Source organism: Mobula birostris, chromosome 3 (assembly GCF_030028105.1).
Source record: "Mobula birostris isolate sMobBir1 chromosome 3, sMobBir1.hap1, whole genome shotgun sequence".
Taxonomy (NCBI): domain Eukaryota; kingdom Metazoa; phylum Chordata; class Chondrichthyes; order Myliobatiformes; family Myliobatidae; genus Mobula; species Mobula birostris.
This window is the reverse complement of record NC_092372.1, coordinates 103,879,955-103,898,385: the sequence shown is the minus strand read 5'-3', so window position 1 is coordinate 103,898,385 and position 18,431 is coordinate 103,879,955. Positions and strand designations below refer to the sequence as shown.

The 18,431-nt window shown below is 40.1% G+C and overlaps 1 protein-coding gene across 3 annotated transcripts in view; it reads right to left on the bottom strand.

The window, feature by feature from the left end:
* Nucleotides 1–18,431, bottom strand: part of prdm5 (PR domain containing 5) — a 337,650-nt gene that overhangs the window by 149,743 nt on the left and 169,476 nt on the right. For all 3 annotated transcript variants that reach the window (XR_011885260.1, XM_072251928.1, XM_072251929.1), the window contains 2 exons: nt 10,776–10,869; nt 8,805–8,965 (listed from right to left, as the gene is read on the bottom strand). Coding sequence is in view for 2 of the 3 variants with exons in the window: in XM_072251928.1 (XP_072108029.1) it covers nt 8,805–8,965; nt 10,776–10,869 (255 nt within the window). In the remaining variant the exon portion in view is untranslated. The remainder of the gene's footprint in view (nt 1–8,804; nt 8,966–10,775; nt 10,870–18,431) is intronic.

Here is an 18,431-nt window from a genome sequence, read left to right as displayed (position 1 = left end):
GAAAAGTATTCAAATGATATGAAGATAGATGGAGAGGCACATAGTTTTGAGGAAGTAGAGAAGCCACAGAAGGACCTAGACAGATTAGGAGAATAGGCAGAGAAGTGGCAGATGATATACAGTTGTCCAAACTGTATGGTCATGTCCTTAGGTAGAAGAAATGAAAGGGTTGACTATTTTCTAAAATAGAGAGAAAATACAAAAAATTGAGGTGCGAAAGGACTTGGGAGTCCTTGTGCAGGATTTCCTAAAGGTTAATTTGCAGATTGAGTCTGTGGTGAGGAAGGCAAATGCAATGTTGCATTGATTCCAAGAGGACTAGAATATAAAAGCAAGAATGAAATGCTGAAACTTTATAAAGCACTGGTGAGGCAGCACTTGGAGTACTGTGAGCAGGTTTGGGCCCCTTATCTTAGAAAGGATGTGCTGAAACTGGACAGGGTTCAAAGAAGGTTCACTAAAATGATTCCAGGATTGAATGGCTTGTCATATGAAGAACACTGGATGACTCTGGGCCTGTATTCACTGGAATTCAGAAGAATGAGGGGTGACCTCATTGAAACCTATCGAATGGTGAAAGGCCTCGATAGCGTGGATGTGGAGAGGATGTTTCCTATGGTGGGAGAGTCTAAGACCAGAGAACACAGCCTCAGAACTGAGGTGAGGGATGTCCTTTTAGAACGGAGATGAGGAGGAATTTCTTTAGTCAGAGAGTGGTGAATTTGCAGAATTCTTTGACACAGGCAGCTGTGGAGGCCAAGTCTTTATGTACATTTATGGCAGAGGTTGATAGATTCTTGATTGGTTAGAGCATGAAAGGATTCGGGGAGAAGGCAGGATACTGGGGTTGACAGGGAAAATGCATCAGCTGTGATGAAATGATGGAGCAGACTCAATGGGCCAAATGGTCTAATGCTGCTCCTATATCTTATGGTCTTATGGTCTAAAGAACTGCTGTACTTCTGATTGAAACTTTCAACTTCATTTGAAACATGCAGATATTAAAGAAAACAAAATTAAAGCTTTTAATCTGAAGAATTGTTGACACAATTGAGGCACTGAACGCTCTCTTCATTCCGTCTCAAGCCATTTTTAAAGCATGCACAGGTATGAAGTGTTTGACACACTAGTTTCTTCTTTTTCACTTTTGCAATTTTTAATTTTATTTCTCAGCAGGACATTTACAATCTCTCTGAAGCAATTTCACATTTTGTTCACCTTTTTCCATCTTCTTGGAATCCCTTGAAGGAGATTCATTAGCGTAAAATAACTCGGAAGTTCAATTTTGAAGTTGACAGATCATTGTGATTAAAATACACAAGCACCAGGCAAAGATCAAGCGTCTGAGAGGTCAAAACAAACATGGAGAATCTCTCAGTTTTAATGCAAAAAATTTTCAAGGCATGTATTAGAACAGTTATCACTAAAGTACATTTAAATTTAAATTGTGCACACTTAGGGTCAATTAATCCTATTTGAATGTTTACTTGGGCAATTTAAATGGATTCCTTTCTTATAGCACAGGTGCCCATTCATATGAGCAAAGATCTGGAGAAATAATATTGAGGCCCAAGTCCTGATTAAAATCCGCTTGTAAACTGTGGACTTCAAGGTAAAGCTCAACAGCCCTTTTTTGGCTCCTTTTTTAAGCCTACTGCCAGCCAATAATTGCATATCTCTTAATTCAGAGGCTGAGTACCACGTCAGCTTTCACTCATTCATTGAAGCATGAAGCCCGACATGCACCCCACATTTAGCATCAACAACACAAGATCAATCCCCCACCAGTCTGCCCTGCTGTGCAACATCACCATTAAACAGTTTTCATGATAAGACCCTGGAAAACATGAACTAGGATCCGATATCTCAGGAATCATGTTTCAATAAATGACGACATCAGTGATGAAGTTTGCTATCAGCTTTGGTGTACCAGCATAGCCTTCTGCAGCTGAAGAAAAGGGCAGCTAACGATCAAGCACAAAAATCCAGCATGTAGTTTGTATTTCACCAGGAAGCAATGATCCCAACCCTCCTATATGCTTCTAAGATAGGAATAACCTGCATCAGGCATGTCAAGCATTAGAGAGACACAAGACTGTGACTTAAAACAAAACTATTCTTTTGTGCATATCCATGAATCCTCCAAATCCGTGGAGGGATAAGCAAACCAGTGTCAATGTTCTCTCTGACCAGTGTTTCCACATTGAGACTGTAATTGCAATCAATAGGCAAGATAATTCATACACACCTAATACCAGATCCCAAATCAGACATGCCGTGTGCTGGGCTCTGGTACAGCAAGAGATTACAGCTGCACAGAGGAAAAGATTCAACACTATTATCAAGACCTTAAAAAGTGAACATCCCCGCATTAATTCAAGGGAATCCCTGGTCCTTGGCTGCTCAAAGTAGAAAATTAGCATTCTGAATGGCATTGAAGACTTCAAGAACACATATCAGGAGAACATGAAGGTCCAGCCTAAAATGCAGAAGGATCACGCCACCTGCCCACCCCATCCAGCATCGTTTGACACTCTGGTGGCAGAATCCATGAGTCCCAAATCACCATATCAGTCAGTTCAGAACCACAGAACACAAGTATAAGTATGTTGTCCACAATCCCAACAAAATACAGCAGAAACAGAAGAAAACATCTCACTGCTTGTGTTGTTAATTCCTATGTGGAGCCTTCTGTTTGACTGGACTGCATAGAATAGAGAATGGGTGAGACTAGATTATGAGAACACTCTGTCCTCGATTATTGTCATTTAGAAATGCATGCATGCATTAAGAAATGATACAATGTTTCTCCAGAGTGATATCACAGAAAAACAGGACAAAACAAAGACTAACACTGACAGAACCACATAATTATAACATATAGTTACAGCAGTGCAAAGCAATACCATAATTTGATAAAGAACAGACCATGGGCACGGTTAAAAAAAATTCTCAAAGTCCCGAGTCGATCGACTCCCGAGTCCCCGACAGAAGGCGGTAAAGGGAGAAACTCCCTGCCATAAACCTCCAGGCACCGACAACTGCCGATGCATTGGAAGCACCCAACAGCTAACACTGAGTCCGTCCATCCGAAAACTTTGAGCCTCTGACCAGCCCCTCCGATACAGCCTCCTGAGCGCCATCCTCTGCCGAGCGCCTTCAACCTCATCCCGGCTGCCGAAACAAGCAAAGCCGAGGATTCGGGGCCTTCTCCTCTGGAGATTCCGGACCACACAGAAACAGCAGCAGCTGTTAAGGGGTATCAGCAGAGTTTTGCTGAAGTTCAGAATAAATATCCCTACTTCCTCATGCACATCAATAAAATTCCTTTAATGCCTTTTGAACCCCAATGTTTGTCTTCTCTGATCTCGAGCGTCATTTAACCGGTCAGGTTTCTAGCTATAGACAAGCCTAGTGCAAGTGGGGATGAGGTATGATATGAGAATGTGCTTGAATCAGTGGGACAGCCGGAAAATACACTCAGTGGCCACTTTGTTACATACCGAGAATATTCTCCTGGTCTTCAACTGAGTCAGTCCATTCACCTCAAGGTTCGACATGTTCAGAGATGCTCCTGCACACCATTCTTGTAATGTATTTGAGTTACTGACACCTTCTTGTTAGCTTGAATCAGTCTGGCCATTCTCTTCTGACCGCTCTATTATTAAGGCATTTTCACCCACAGAACTGCTGCTCACTGGATTTTTTTTTTTTTGTTTATCACAACATTCTCTGTAAACTCTAGAGACAGTCGAAGTCACTTCGATCCCTATCTTTCCCCATTCTGATATTCGGTGTGAACCTCTTGACCATGTTTGCATGCTTTTATGCATTGAGGTAATGTCATATGTTTGGCTGATTAGATATTTGCATTAATGTACAGCAGCACCTAACAAAGTGGCCACCTCAAAAGGTGTAAACCAGCTACAATAACAACATGTCAAAACTAGTGCAGCTTGACAGGAAAATGGCAGCATTGAAGAAACAAGTGCCCAGAAACAGATTCCATAATGCCATCTATATCACCTGCAGAAGGATGAAAGGCACCTGAGACAGTAACCAGCAATTTTTAGCCAGTTTATGTCACTTTGGAAATGCCCTAGTGTAATGCAATTACAGTTCTGAAACAAATTCCGTATCAGATGAACATCGAATCATACCATTCTTCATATAATAATCCTTTCAGTTCATTACAGCAAATATAAAGTGGTTTTGGGAATGAGTTTTTTTTACACCCTTTCACTATCATTACCTTGCCAGCCCACAACCAACAATCTTCACCAACCCTCCAGTAGGACAGGCTTCAGCATCTCTACATTTCTCTGCATACTGTCTTCTCCACATTAATCTGAAGAGTCCAGGCTCTGAACCCCACATGAACTCCAAGCAGCTCATCTACATTACATTCCAAACACCATCCCTTTGATTCATCAGTTTTTCCCTGGTAGCAACTCTTTCCCAACTCAACTTAGTCACTCTTGCATTTGCCTATCCCAATCCTCCAGTTCAGGTGGCTACATAATTATCATCCCTATCATCTTCTTCTCCAATTACACAAACATATCCCCTTAGCTTCGTCCCTAATTTTACCATCTGACCAGAATTGTCAATGGCAAACTGCTGTTTCAATCACAGAAAGCAGCAGAGAATGCAATAATTTCTTTTCCAACCAACATGATGGAGAAGGTAGATTAAAATTAATTTTGACAAGCTTGACTTGTACATACTCTTAACTGATGATTGGTCAAAGCAGCTGCTTGCATCTATCTGCCCCTTTATGGAACATAGAACAGTACAGCACAGGCATACCTTAATGCCAAGCTAATGTAACTCCATTCTCCTGTACATGATCCATATTCCTCCATTCCCTGCCTGCTCATTTACCTGTCCAAATACCTCTGAATATTTGCTTACATCACTAAATCTGGAAGCACGTTCCAGGCACCGACCGCTTACTGTGTAAAAAAAATTGCTTTGCACATCTCCTTTAACTTGCGGCTCACCAACTCTAAAGCTATGCCCTTCACTAGTATCTACCCTGTCCATGACTCTCATAATGTTATGTACTTCTGTCATGTCAACCCTGAACCTCAGAAAACAATCCAAGTTTTTCCAGTCTCACCCTGAACTCATATATTCCAGTCCAGGTACACCTGATGAACAACTTCTACAATTTTTACCTCACCAAGCTCTATATAACTCTGATCTTTACACAAGGCTCTTCTACCAGAAGAAATAAGTTCTTTCTGACTACTCTATCAGCTCCCCTTAACATCTTGAAAACTTCAATCAAGTCTCTCCATTATTCCTTTATAGTTTATTTGAATCACCCAACCTCCATGGTCAATACATCTCTCTTATGGTGAATTTCCAGAATACTCATCGTACTTAGTTTGTAGATGAACTAAAGCTTTATACAGTTGTATTGTAACTTCTTTTTCTTTATGTTGTCTGCTTATTTGAAGCTCCACTGCTACCAGATCTTCACCATCTTAACTCCAAAAGAATGATTAAAGAGTTCCTTAAAATAGCGTCCTAGGTCCAAATATCCTCGCAACACACATCAAAGTTGCTGGTGAACGCAGCAGGCCAGGCAGCATCTCTAGGAAGAGGTACAGTCGACGTTTCAGGCCGAGACCCTTCGTCAGGACTAACTGAAGGAAGAGTTAGTAAGAGATTTGAAAGTGGGAGGGGGAGGGGGAGATCCAAAATGATAGGAGAAGACAGGAGGGGGAGGGATGGAGCCAAGAGCTGGACAGGTGATTGGCCAAAGGGATACAAGAGGATCATGGGGCAGAAGGTCCGGGAAGAAAGACGGGGGGGTGGGGGTGAATCCAGAGGATGGGCAAGGGGTATAGTCAGAGAGACAGAGGGAGAACAAGGAGAGAGAGAGAAAGAATGTGTGTATAAAAATAAATAACAGATGGGATACGAGGGGGAGGTGGGGCATTAGCGTCGATGTTCATGCCATCAGGTTGGAGGCTACCAAATATCTTCGGTTGTTCCCAATTTGGAAATATTCATCAGTGACTGCAATGAGGCCACTTTCTTTGAGAGATCTTCAGGAATTACATTTATGCCTGAAGACACTAAAGTCTGGGCAACAGTCAGACTTGAATCTTCTAAGAAATCTTTGTCATGCACTGACTATCCAATATGTTGTGTAGTATAATTCAACATCAGTATCCAGTGTCACCACTGACAAGTAACATAATTGGTTCAACTACAAATATACTGTGATCAGCCAATCAGATAGTAGACATTGCTGGATGGCTCACTTTGGTATTTCATAAACCATTTTTAACATATGCAAGGCTCAGAGGTTTGATGATAAATTCCACATATACAATACTGTGCAAAAGTCCTAGGCGCACATATATATATATAGCTAGGGTGCCTAAGACTTTTGCACAGTACTGTGTTCATTAACGTGGAGTGGAGAGCGAGTTTGTACATCTGGCAGGAGCGAAGTTTGTTGGAAATGGGAAGGATGGAGCATGGTGGGAGGGGTGTGGGGCAGGTGGCAGAGAAGGAGTGCCAAGAGCTGAGGGTGGCAAAGGTATAGACACAGCTAGCCCTGGGACACTAGGCACAGTCATTTGATTCCAAACATTTGGTTTATTGATCATTACAGAATGTCTTCCTTGTGCTTTCTGCTCCCCTCCCATCTCCCTTCCTCTAATCCCAATCATGATACCCCTCTCTCTGCCCCCTTCCCAATCTCAGTCCACAATAGAAACCCATATCAGAATCAGGTTTATCATCACTCACATATGTCATGATTTTTTTTGCAGCAGTAGTACAGTCTGTACATAAAATTACCACAGTACTGAGCAAAGGCATACACACATACATATATAGATCGATATATATGTGCCTTAGACTTTTGCATAGTACTGTAGTACTGTATTAGGATGAGTGGAGCTCTAAAAGCCATTTATGAAGCTCAAAACTATCAAATACATACAAAGCAGTCACTTGTTTGGAACCCCAACATTGACCATTCAAAATATCCACTCTTCATTGCTGAAGTGTCATAACTCAGTGTTATTTGCAAAGTACATACTTAAGGTTCTTTCAAAACCGAAACTCTTCATCTGTATCTCCTAGAATGACTGGACAATAGCCATATGGATAAGAAACCAAGTGTGAGCTTCCCTCCAAGTCAGTCCGCAGCACCCAGACTTGGACATATATTGGCATTCCAATCACCATCATGAGGAAAAATGTCCTGCAATTTACTCTATAACTATACTGTGAGAATATCTTCCCTACAAAGTCAGCAGTGGTTCATGGCAGTGGCAAATTAGGAATTATCATTAAAAAGATGGCATGGCAGCAAACCCGTATTCCTGCATAAACATACACCCTTTTTAGTCTGAATTTGATAAGCTTAAGTTTGCTTGTATTGAAAACTATTTGCTAGAGCTTTGTCCACCTGCCAAAACTATTAATATTTCTACTCTTCAGCTTTTTTCTCTCCAATCCTGCCAAAGGGTCTCAGCCCAAAACATTAACTGTACTCTTTTCCATAGATACTGCCTGGCCTGCTGAGTTCCTCAAGCATTTTGTGTGTGTTGTTTGGATTTCCAGTATCTGCAGATTTTCTCTTGTTTGTTAATACAGGCATCCATTAACCTCATGAGACCATGGATTTGCGCCTTGGAAGGTTTCCAGGGCACCGGCCTGGGCAAGGTTGTATGGAAGACCAGCAGTTGCCCATGCTGCAAGTCTCCCCTCTCCACACCACCGATGTTATCCAAGGGAAGGGCATTAGGACTCATACAGCCTGGCACCAGTGACGTCGCAGAGCAATGTGTGGTTAAGTGCCTCAGCCAAGGCTGGAACTAGCGACCTTCAAATCACTAGACGAACACCTTAACCACTTGGCCATATTTCTTTGTATTTTAGTGCTTCCATCTGCACTGCTTACACTACTGATTATTCTTACTGACACCATTAAACTTTTAAATGAGATTTTCAATTCTATCTGCATCATCACTTTTAAATACAATGAAAAGTTGTGGTCTTAATACAAGACTTTGTGAGACGTTAGTCATGCCCTGGCAACATGACCTTTATTCCTGTTCTCTGGCTTCTACTATTCAGCCAGTCTCATAATCAAAGTAACAATTCTCCTTCAACTTCATGAGTTTCAACTTTAACTAAGATGGGCTTTTATCAACTACCTCCTGTATGTAAGTATTTACTTGTCCATTACTTCAGCCACCTCTTCAAAGATACTGTGATGCTTGTTGGACATGATTTATCTGAGTCTGATGCTGAATATTTTCAAGGTGCTCTACAATTTATCTTTAAGTACAGCATGAAAGAAATTAAGCCTTTCTTGAATAAAATGTAATCAGTGCCATGGCATCATCAGAACTATTTTTGGGATTTTGCACAAACTGGTTATTACATTTGTTGACATGGCAACAAATTTTATATTTCCAAAGGAATTTGTAGATCGATCATGTGTCATCATGATGGGATCTGAGCAAATAAAAGGTACAAAAGAAATTTCTTTGATACAGTACCTTTGAAACAGAAAATTATTAAGGACATTTAATTGATTTCAGGACACATTATGGTTTCCTGTGTCATAAACTTGAGCGAGTTTGCAAACATTCAGAGATAATTATTCTGGTATATTCAAAGAGAGGCAGTAGAATAAGGATTCTCACTCAGAAAGTCAATGTAATCTTGCTACAGCTACTGCCTTACCAGTACTTTTCTGAAATTGGAGGTTTCCAGCATTCAAGGTTTAATTTTTCTTTTGTTTATGAAAGAATAATCTCTCATACCTTTTTATGACTCTTCAGCACAGAGGGAGTGACAAAGGCCTTGTCACACAGATCACATTTGTATTTCTTGTGCCCATCATGCACCACTTGAATGTGGACATTTAGTGTATCCTTCCTCTTGAATGTTGCATCACAGTGATCACATTTGAAGGTGCGTTCACCTGGACCAAAACAAAAAGGATAATTTATGACTTTCTAATTTCTAAATTAGCAAATGAACTAATGACAAATGAAAACTAAGCGAAATCAGGGAAAACTAAATAAATAATGAAATCACAAATAAACCAGAAAAAAATGTTCAAAAGTGAAGAAGAGACAAGGATTACTTCTGAAACCATATAATGATTATCAATTTTATACAAACAGAATCAGCACAAATAGCAAATGAGATGGCTAACCAGTTAGTCTATTTCTCGTAAAGTTGCCTGAACTAGGAATGTAGCTCTCTCCTTTAAGCCACAGAGCATACAGGCTCTTAGATTAACGGATGACTATGGTTTAAAATCACAATTACAAATCAGAGGAATAGAACTTTGCTGTCACTGTATACACTACACATGCCAACACGGTAACATCTGAACACTAAATTCTGCTTCTGAAATTCAGCTCAATAAATGGAATTAAATTTCAGCTGTAGTTTAGCGCATCTACGTGACTACAATGAATGTTGAGTGCATTTAACAGTGGATGAGTTGTTATTGTTATCTCTCCAACAAAACAGACTTCCCATTCCAAGTAACAGAATGATTCTGTTTGAATGTCAGAATTAATTTTTGGAACCATTTGTGGGCTCCACTTTAAAAGTTTATAGAGGGAGAAGCCCATTTGACTTAATTAATACATCTTATATCATTGTCTGTTTGAGCCTCCTCACTTCCTTCCTCATCTAATGCTATCAGAATAACAATTTATTCCCTTTTCCTCATATGGTTACCAGGCTTCCCTTTAAAGGCAGCCATACAATTTGCTTTAACCAACAGTGTGGTCAAATGGTTGTATGCAAACCACATCTTGGGGTAAAGAATATTTATTTTCCTAATTGCTTCAGTGATCACATGGTGACTCTTTGCATTGATTATCTTTCCTTCTGCTCTTGGGTCTTGTGGAAATCTTTCCTTTTTTTCTAAAAAAAAAAAAATTCTTTGTAGAAAAGAAGCAACCTGCTCATTATATTTTCCCCAATAGTAGCTTTCAGTGTATTACTCTTGTAAATACATGATGTACTTTCCACTACATTGTTCTGGATATTATGACTGTAAACAGTACTCCAAGCAGGTTTATCATATTTAGTACAACTTTGCTGCCTTTCAATTTTACAAATTATACTTATGGTATTTTGTTTATTTTTAATGGCCTTTTCCCACCAAGTCTTGCGCATCAATTATCCAATACAATTTTTGGTATTACATGAATTTGCATGGGATTTCAATCATTGGATGTCAGGAGTAATATCTATTGCAACTAGTTTTGCTCCAAGGAACTTACTTAACTTACTGCCTGTCACACTACTGGCATTTAGGGCAGCAGTGAAGGTCCTTCATCTCTGTCTATACCATCTCACACAGAAAAAGAAGGATTCTCCATAGCTGTTTCTGTAAGAATTATTTTTGACCAGTCAGGGTCGTGAGCCCTGAGCTGAACCCCCAAACCTGGAGGACCAGTGGATTACTCTTAGTCTGGCTTCTAGCCTTTGACCAGTTTGGCATGGGTGACTGTACCAACAGCCAAAGCACAAGTTTGCTCCAAGGAAGCTGGTACCATAATCCAGACATTGGCCTGGTTTCAAAGATCCTCGACGTTAATACCAAAAGAGCTTGCATTAAGAAATGATTGAAAATGTCTTTGGGATTTTAGAGCATTGTAGTTAGAAACACTGATACAAAAATTGAATGAACTTGCCGACTATTAATCTTTACAAGTATTAAAAAAGTATAAAAAACATGAAAAGATACTGTGAAAGGAAATGCTCACTGTTGTGAATCAGTAGATGCCTCTGCAGAGAGAAGGGAGTTCGAAACAAAGCCTTACATTCCTCACATTGGAATGGTCTCTCTTCTGAGTGTGTCTGTCAATGAAAGAGTTTGCATAAGCAGCACAGAACTGTGGTACCTACTAATCCAGCCAAGTTAATTATTTATTTTACATAAATCAAATAATGTAAGTTCACTACATTAACAAAAAAAAATTATATCTAGCCAAATAATTCAGCAAGACCAATGAAGATTGAATTTCACAGCTTCCTTACATGTAGGAACACATCATTCACATACCTGTACATCTCACTTCTAATGCTACAAAACAAATTTAATCACCCAACATGGAAAGATGAAAACTCAGACCAGGTGAAAAAGCCAAAGATAAAGAAGTTAAAGGGAGAGAACAAAATAAGAATTAATTACTTTTCTTCAGTTCCTAGGCGATCAACTGGGGTATAAAGGTCACAAATGTAAAAAAGCAACAAAGATTGTCAACTAGGATGCAAATCAGATGGAGTAAGGTAATAGCCTTCTACTCTTGCCCATCCCCCAAAGGCAGGAATCACTGATGGACCAGGAGCTTCAAAATCAATATGGTATATACAGTGGCATGCAAAAGTTTGGGCACCACTGGTCAAAACTTCTGTTACTGTGAATAGCTAAGCGAGTAAAAGATGACCTGATTTCCAAGAGGCATAAAGTTAAAGATGACACATTTCTTTAATATTTTAAACAAGATTACTTTTTTATTTCTATCTTTTACAGTTTCAAAATAACAAAAAAAGGAAAAGGGCTCGAAGAAAAAGTTTGGGCACCCTGCATGATCAGTACTTAGTAACACCCCTTTGGCAAGTATCACAGCTTGTAAACGCTTTCTGTAGCCTGCTAAGAGTCTTTCAATTCTTGTTTGGGGGACTTTCACCCATTCTTTCTTGCAAAGGCTTCTAGTTCTGTGAGATTCTTGGGCTGTCTTGCATGCACTGCTCTTTTGAAATCTATCCACAGATCTTCCATGATGTTTAGGTGAGGGCCATGGCAAAACCTTCAGCTTGTGCCTCTTGAGGTGGTCCATTGTTGATTTTGAGGTATGTTTAGGATCATTATCCTGTTGTAGAAGCCATCCTCTTTTCATCTTCAGCTTTTTTACAGACAGTGTGATGTTTGCTTCCAGAATTTGTTGGTATTTAATTGAATTCATTCTTCCCTCTACCAGTGAAATATTCCCCGTGCCATTAGCTGCAACACAAGCCCAAAGCATGATCGATCCACCCCCGTGCTTAACAGTTGGAGAGGTGTTCTTATCATGAAACTCTGCACCCTTTTTTCTCCAAACATACCTTTGCTCATTGCAGCCAAGAAGTTCTATTTTAACTTCATCAATCCACGGGACTTGTTTCCAAAATACATCAGGCTTGTTTAGATGTTCCTTTGCAAACTTCTGACGCTGAATTTTGTGGTGAGGACGCAGGAAAGGTTTTCTTCTGATGACTCTTCCATGAAGGTCATATTTGTGCAGGTGTCGCTGCACAGTAGAACAGTGGACCACCATTTCAGAGCCTGCTAAATCTTCCTGAAGGTCTTCTGCAGTCAAACAGAGGTTTTGATTTGCCTTTCTAGCAATCCTACGAGTTTTCTCGGAAAGTTTTCCTGGTCTTCCAGACCTCAACTTGACCTCTACCATTCCTGTTAACTGTCACTTCTTAATTACATTACAAACTGTGGAAACAGCTACCTGAAAACACTTTCCTATCTTCTTACAGCCTTCTCCTGCTTTGTGGGCTTCATTTATTTTAATTTTCAGAGTGCTAGGCAGTTGCTTAGAGGAGCCCATGGCTACTGATTGTTGGCACAAGGTTTGAGGAGTCAGGGTATTTATAAAGCTTTGAAATTTGCATCACCTGGCCTTTCTTAACAATGGTTGTGAACAAGCCATAGTCTTAACAAGCTATTTAAGGTCTGAGAACTTGGTAAAAGTTATCTGAGAGCTCAAATATTTTGGGGTGCCCAATCTTTTGCATGGTGCTCTGTTCCTTTTTTTCCCCACTCTAAAATTGTACAAAACAAAAATAATACACTAATATTACTTAAAATTTTGAAAAGAATGTTTCATCTTTTATTTTATGACTTCTAGAGATCAATTCATCTTCTACTCACTTAAATTCACAGTAAAAGAAATTTTGACCAGGGGTGCCCAAACTTTTGCATGCCACTGTGTGTGTGTGTGTATAATAAATTTTATATATATATATACATACATACACACACACACACACACACAACCAAATAAAGCGAAGTTTAAAATTCAGGAGGAACTCAGCAGCATCTATGGAAAAGGGTAAACAGTCAACATTTTGGGCTGAGACCCTTCATCAGGACTGGTTTTCGGCCTGAAGCAGCCACAGTTTACACTTCCATAGATGATTCCTGGTCTGCTGAGTTCCTCCAACATTTTGTGTGCATTACTTTGATTTCCAGCATTTGCAGATTTTCTCATGTTTAAAATTCATGTTAAAAATTACTATTCCTGTGCTTAATTGGTTTCACTTTGAGTAAACATTAAATGTTCAGACAGATTTGGAAATCATGAAAACTGCAGATGCAGGAAATGTGAAATTAAAAAAAAACAGAAAATGTTGGAAAAATCAGTGTTTTACCTCTCAGACCACTGATCTGAACTGAGAAAGAATCAACTTAATTGAGAAGCAGAAATGGTGAGGAAGGGTTGTGAATTTCTCTGATTGTGTAAAATAAGGTGGTTGCTAAAAGGCATATAAGCACTTTTGTCTGTGTAATATATTACTGATATTGTAAAGTCTATGTTGGCCAAGCTAATGTTGAACAATCTGGCCTACAAGGAAGACCATGTCAATGAAAGGAAAAGGTATGGCAGAAAAAGAAAAATATATCCAGTCTTGATACACAAATAAAGAAAGAGTGAGTTCTCTGAAGTTGGCCTGCTGAGTTCCTCCAGCATTTTGTTGCTTTGGGTTGAAGGAAGTTTAAAGGAATCTCAGCCTAACTTTGAAAGACTATTTGAGTCACTATATAGTACAGGGAGAAGAAGTGAAAGTTCTTTTATCTCTTGCAGTTGCATGGGGAAGTGATGTAGCCTGAGGACTATTAGCTGGGGATGCAAGAGCAGACCAGCAAGTCACAAAGGGAGTGATTTCTTCAAAACATTGAAAAGGGAGGGAATACACTGGTGGAATCTCTTTGGTATTGGCACAATTACAACAGAAGATCCATTGTTCTCTGACTTTATGAGTTCAGGTCGATAGGACTGTGCAAATTAATAGCTCAGCATGGACTAGATGAGCTGAAGGGCCTGTTTCTGGTCTGCAGTGTTCCATGACTGTAGAACTTGGTAGGTGGAAGGTGAGGACCAGGAGAACTCCACTCTTTTTATACAGGAGTAGATGGGTGGAAATGCAGGAAATAGGTGAGATGTTTAAATGGACTTGGACATGAGCAGAGTTTCAACCTGTAATTAAAATCATTGATTTTAATCCTGATAAAGTTAAATTGGAGAAAATCTTAATTTTAAACTCACAATCACAAATTTATTACAATCATGGATTACCCATATTTATCTTAAATCTGTTAACTTGCAATGCTATAGTACTCAGAACTGACAAAATCACAGCAGCAGTGTAAATTTACAGTTTGGAAAACAGCCATTGGGCCAATTGTGTCCTTACACAGCTCATGTCGGTCTTCACTAAACATAACAATTTCTTCTCTGAAACCAGAGAGAATGGGATCAAGGGCTAACATGTACCATGAAACTTTAGGTAATGAAATGTTAATGCATTCACTGTGCAGTTCTTAGTGGGACACCATAGCGCTTCCTGGGCCTCCACACCTGCAATATGAATTCACGGTGAGCTACCAAGGATTTCCACAATCTATCTCGGTATGACCTTGTACTTTACTGTCTACCTGCACTGCACTTACATTCTGCACTGTGATTGTTTCACTTCGCACTACCTCAATGCATTGTTGTAACGAATTGATCTGCATACAAGGCAAGTTTTCCCTACAGCTTGGTACATGTGTACTAATCAGATGTCACATGCTTAAATTTGTACTTGCCTGCAGATGTGCAAACAAGCATAAGACAAGAGAAGCCTACATCAGTAAAACTCCCAGCAGATCAAACCGAGTTACAGACTACATCCACTTTGGCTCATCTAGGTCCCTGTTTTCTTTTGCCCCTTGCATCAGGAATTTGCATTATAGTTAACTCAAAAGCTGCCAAGTTGTTTAGAGGTAAAATAAATCCCAGATTTGCATGAACTGATACTAAAATAAATGGATTCTGCAATTTTGCTCTTGGCTTTCCTTACATTTCACTTCAATGTATTGACAAATTATGAAATGATAGAACACCATTACAGATAATCTTGCAAGGAATAAGAGCCACACCGCCCAGTAATGCCCAATTTAACCCTAGCCTAATCACGGGACAATTTATAATGAACAATTAGTCTACCAGTGGGTAAGTCTTTGGACTGTGGGAGGAAAGCAGAGCACCTGAGGAAGCGCATGTAGTCACAGGGAGAACATACAAGCGCCTTACAGGCAGCAGCGGGAATTGAACCCAGGTCACCTGTACTGCTAAGCGGTGTTCTAACCACTATGCAACCGTGCCACCCCTAGTTTAACAGCATCTAGTTTAATAGCAAAAGCTGCGGCACAAAAATGAAGCCCAATAAGGTGCAAGTAAATATGTAATGAAGCGGTGACTCACATCAGCCTCAACCCTCACTAATATTCTGCAGCCAAATTAGAAATAATAGAAGGCTCAACTTTACAGCAGATTCAGAAGGGGGAGGGCAAATCCAGTTAAACATGAAAGGCAGTTGAAAGAAAAGGGAATGTAAACGATGTAAGTGATAATGCAGCTCAACAGCCCTTCCCTTACTGGTGGCCATGAGCTTTTTAATATAGTGGCATATTCCGAGAACTGAAGTTTGGTCTTATTGGGGCAAAGAGAAATGCAATTAATTATATGTATTTGCTGCACTCATCCATGAATGTGTAAATAACAAAGATATTTTTCTTTAAACTGCATATTGTCAATCGGTTGATCCTTTGCCAATCATCTGCAATTTTCCTTTATAAATTTATGCATTAGTTGGCAATTATGTCTTCTTTTAAAAATACCAAGATCCCACTGGGCTAATTGGGATACATCGAGCAACATTCCCGAGAAATAGATATTTTGAGGAAGATAAGCAGACAATCTTCCTACAGAATATAACTATAATGGATTACTGGGGTGTCAGACTACATTACTCCCCTAAACCTAAACTCCCCTACAGCTTCTGGTATGCAATGTCAACTATTGAGAAAAATGAAAATCCTGTAATGTGTGATCCTGTAAAAAACTTTATTTTCCCACCCAACTATCTCAAATAAAATTTCATGGTTGAACTAAACTGCAGCCAGAAATCTTGCCTATTTGTACTCAATTAATACATTTGACCTTGTTCAGCAATATTGTCCAAAATGGTTTTCATGCCAAATTCATTCAAATAATTTGGAGAAAAAGGTGACAAATACTAAATAGAAAAGCTTTAACTTCTCTTGCTGAGACTTTTTACTAAGATGATAGGTTTTTCTTCAAACACATCCATATCTTTTAAGAAAGAATTCCATTTTTTAAAATTCCAGAGAAGAACTTAGAAGATACTTGTGCCTACAGTGCGCAGAGTAGTGTATGGAACTTGCTATTTTGTGGAATATTTGGGAAGAATAACATGGAAGTCTTGAGGAGGAAGATCCATTAGTTTATGAGGTAACACACATCAAAGTTGCTGGTGAACGCAGCAGGCCAGGCAGCATCTCTAGGAAGAGGTGCAGTAGACGTTTCAGGCCGAGACCCTTCGTCAGGACTAACTGAAGGAAGAGTGAGTAAGGGATTTGAAAGTTGGAGGGGGAGGGGGAGATCCAAAATGATAGGAGAAGACAGGAGGGTGAGGGATGGAGCCAAGAGCTGGACAGGTGATTGGCAAAAGGGGATACGAGAGGATCATGGGACAGGAGGTCCGGGAAGAAAAACAGGGGGGGGGGACCCAGAGGACGGGCAAGAGGTATATTCAGAGGGACAGAAGGAGAAAAAGGAGAGTGAGAGAAAGAATGTGTGCATAAAAATAAGTAACAGATCACCATTCAGGGCCCCAAACAGTCCTTCCAGGTGAGGCAACACTTCACCTGTGAGTCGACTGGGGTGATATACTGCGTCCGGTGCTCCCGATGTGGCCTTTTATATATTGGCGAGACCCGACACAGACTGGGAGACCGCTTTGCTGAACATCTACGCTCTGTCCGCCAGAGAAAGCAGGATCTCCCAGTGGCCACACATTTTAATTCCACATCCCATTCCCATTCTGACATGTCTATCCACGGCCTCCTCTACTGTAAAGATGAAGCCACACTCAGGTTGGAGGAACAACACCTTATATTCCGTCTGGGTAGCCTCCAACCTGATGGCATGAACATCGACTTCTCTAACTTCCGCTAGGCCCCACCTCCCCCTCGTACCCCATCTGTTACTTATTTTTATGCACACATTCTTTCTCTCACTCTCCTTTTTCTCCCTCTGTCCCTCTGAATATACCTTTTGCCCATCCTCTGGGTCCCCCCCCCCTTGTCTTTCTTCCTGGACTCCTGTCCCATGATCCTCTCGTATCCCCTTTTTCCAATCACCTGTCCAGCTCTTGGCTCCATCCCTCCCCCTCCTGTCTTCTCCTATCATTTTGGATCTCCCCCTCCCCCTCCAACTTTCAAATCCCATACTCACTCTTCCTTCAGTTAGTCCTGACGAAGGGTCTCGGCCTGAAACGTCGACTGCACCTCTTCCTGGAGATGCTGCCTGGCCTGCTGCGTTCACCAGCAACTTTGATGTGTGTTGCTTGAATTTCCAGCATCTGCAGAATTCCTGTTGTTTGAGTTTATGAGGTAGAAAGGTAAAGGAGTATTGCTGATGGTGTTAGATGATCTACCATGAGAAAATAATAGCAATATCTGTGCAGACCAAATAGTTCTGCGAATGGGTCAAACAGATACATTCATGGTCTAAGTTCTATGTACGGAGAACTGCTTTGAATTGGTTAGTACTGTTCTGTGTTTAATATTCTATCTTTCATCAGTGTAAACGGGTTAACCACATATCTATTCAAGGGTAGCCAAAGCATATGAAAGAACTCAAAACTCCCTCAGGGAAAGAATGATTATCAATGTGTGATAAACGGCATTACTCAAAACTACTGATTTACAATGAAGATATCAAGAATAGCGCAGAAAGTAGATGTAAGCCAAAGCATGGTGACCTTGTCTGGATTTTACAAGGGGAACATAAGAGCTTCCAAAATTTGAGCAGAAAATTGACCAAATAAATTTTAGCTGCAATCTAATAATCCCATCGCTGAAGTAATGGGCAATGTCTGCCAGCTGAAATGAGAGAAGGTATAACTATCTGTATCTGTTATCAGAATACTCAGTAAAATGATGTTTGTACAAGAACTGATTTTACTTGTAATATAGAATAAAAACTGAAAAATCTTGCAGCCGACTGCGCGAAGTAATTTAACCAAAGGGATGCAGACTTCTCCATTGTATTTGAGAAATTTTATTTAAATTGATACTG